The 1,785-nt window shown below is 56.7% G+C and overlaps 1 protein-coding gene across 1 annotated transcript; it reads right to left on the minus strand.

Moving 5' to 3' along the window:
* Positions 1-153: 153 nt before the first annotated feature.
* LDBPK_190200 (ADP,ATP carrier protein 1, mitochondrial precursor, putative) lies at positions 154-1,107 on the minus strand (the record flags this gene model as incomplete). The annotated part of the gene is made up of 1 exon (XM_003860151.1): positions 154-1,107. One exon carries the CDS (start codon positions 1,105-1,107, stop codon positions 154-156), a length of 954 nt encoding a protein of 317 aa, XP_003860199.1.
* Positions 1,108-1,785: the final 678 nt, after the last annotated feature.

The following is a 1,785-nucleotide window of genomic DNA, read 5'->3' on the forward strand; positions in this document are numbered from 1 at the left end:
AGGGCGAATGTGGTCGGTGTCGGGACACAGGGAGTGCCGTATTGAAGTCAATCCACATCGTCTTCGGATACCACCGTCGAACTCCAACGCCCTTTCCACTAGGAAGTCAGCACAAATCATTACGTTACATAACAACCTCACTGCTCTCACTCCTTAATTCTTCGCGGCGCGAGCACTGATGTAGTACGGCTTGATAGCATCAACGCCGGACAGCACCAGCGCACCAGCGACACCACGCAGAATGTTCGCGCCAGCACCGCGGAACAGCGAAGCCGCGCCCTCGTTCTTCACGCACTGCATAAAGCACTCGAACGAGTTGCGGTAGTTCTTGCCGGTGCCGGACGTCATCATCATGCGACGGCGCACGGTGTCCAGCGGGTATGAGATCAGGCCAGACACGATAGTCACAATCCAGCCCAGCATGAAGTTCACAATGAAGTTGTCCACCGGCAGCATCGGCTGCAGCGTGTCGTACAGGCCAAAGTAGAAGCCGCGGTACGCGACAATGCCCACGCATGACACGCAGAAGCCGCGGTACAGACCTACCAGGCCGTCGGTCTTGAACGTCTTGATGTAGCAATCCACCATGCCGCTGTACTGGCGCTCGCCTCCCTTCTTCGCAGACTTCGTGTCGTTCGCGAGGCGGGTACGCACGTAGTCCAGCGAGTACACGAAGCACAGCGACACAGCGCCGGCGAGACCGCCGGACGCCATGTTGCCCATGAACCACTTCATGTAGCCGTCACGGTCCTTCTTGTAGTTGAACATACGCTTGAACTGGTCCTTGAAGGCGAAGTTCAGCGCCTGCGTCGGGAAGTAGCGGATCACGTTCGACAGGTTGCCGCGCCACAGCGCGTACAAGCCCTCCGTCTTCACCGTGCGCGTCAGGCAGTTCATCACGCCGCTGTACGGGCGGTCGAGCGTGCCCTGCTTGATCATCTCACCCTGGTTCTGCACCAGCAGCTTCACACGTTCGATCGGCGCCGCAGCCGTCTTGGCAGCGCCAGCGGCAACACCGCTGATCATGAACTCCTCCCAGAAGCCGAGCTTCGGCATATCCTGGCGCGCCTTCCTCGGAGCCGCCGCAGAGTTATTGTTGGCAGACATGCTTGATACAAAACGGAAAGAGCTTTGAAGTGCAAAGGGCGATTGAAGAGACGGAAGATGTCGAGCAGATCTGGGAAAAAGACGGAGTAAAGGAAACATTGTGGAAAGTACGAAAGGATGGCGTCGTGGCGTCGAGTGCAGACTGCAGCCCCCCGCCCGCATCACACTCCTGCCCACCTGCCGTGGCAGCAGCGTGCCGCAAGAAAGCCTCCAAAAGAGGATATGGTGCTTACATTCGGCAACCAGCGTATTACGGCTGACACTTCTCTCGCTACCTCGTCACGTTGCAGAGACTAGGCGTTTTCCTTTCTGGCGACCATATTACGGCGCAGCAAGCAGGGCCCGCTTTGTTTGAGCGTGTGGCTCTTCCAAGCAACGGCCACTGCACTCGTATATGCTTGGTATCGATTCGGAAAACAGAAGTCTGTAGCAGACAGACGCGACCCACAATAAAGGACAGCAATCCTTGGCCGGTTCTGTAAACACACGCTAGAGCAACAGATAGTCTAGTGAGTGCAGCACTGCAGTACAAGAAAAAACGTACAGGTGAAACAGACGTAAAGACGAGACCGCAGCACAAGCCATTGAGCGCCAGGCTCAAAGAAAACTCACACTGTCTTTTTCTTTCTTTTCGGCGCGCCCATCCTCCGCCATACAGCACGAGCTCCACTCCACCCT

The sequence above is a fragment of the Leishmania donovani genome, chromosome 19 (genome assembly GCF_000227135.1).
Source record: "Leishmania donovani BPK282A1 complete genome, chromosome 19".
NCBI classification, from domain to species: Eukaryota; Euglenozoa; class Kinetoplastea; order Trypanosomatida; family Trypanosomatidae; genus Leishmania; species Leishmania donovani.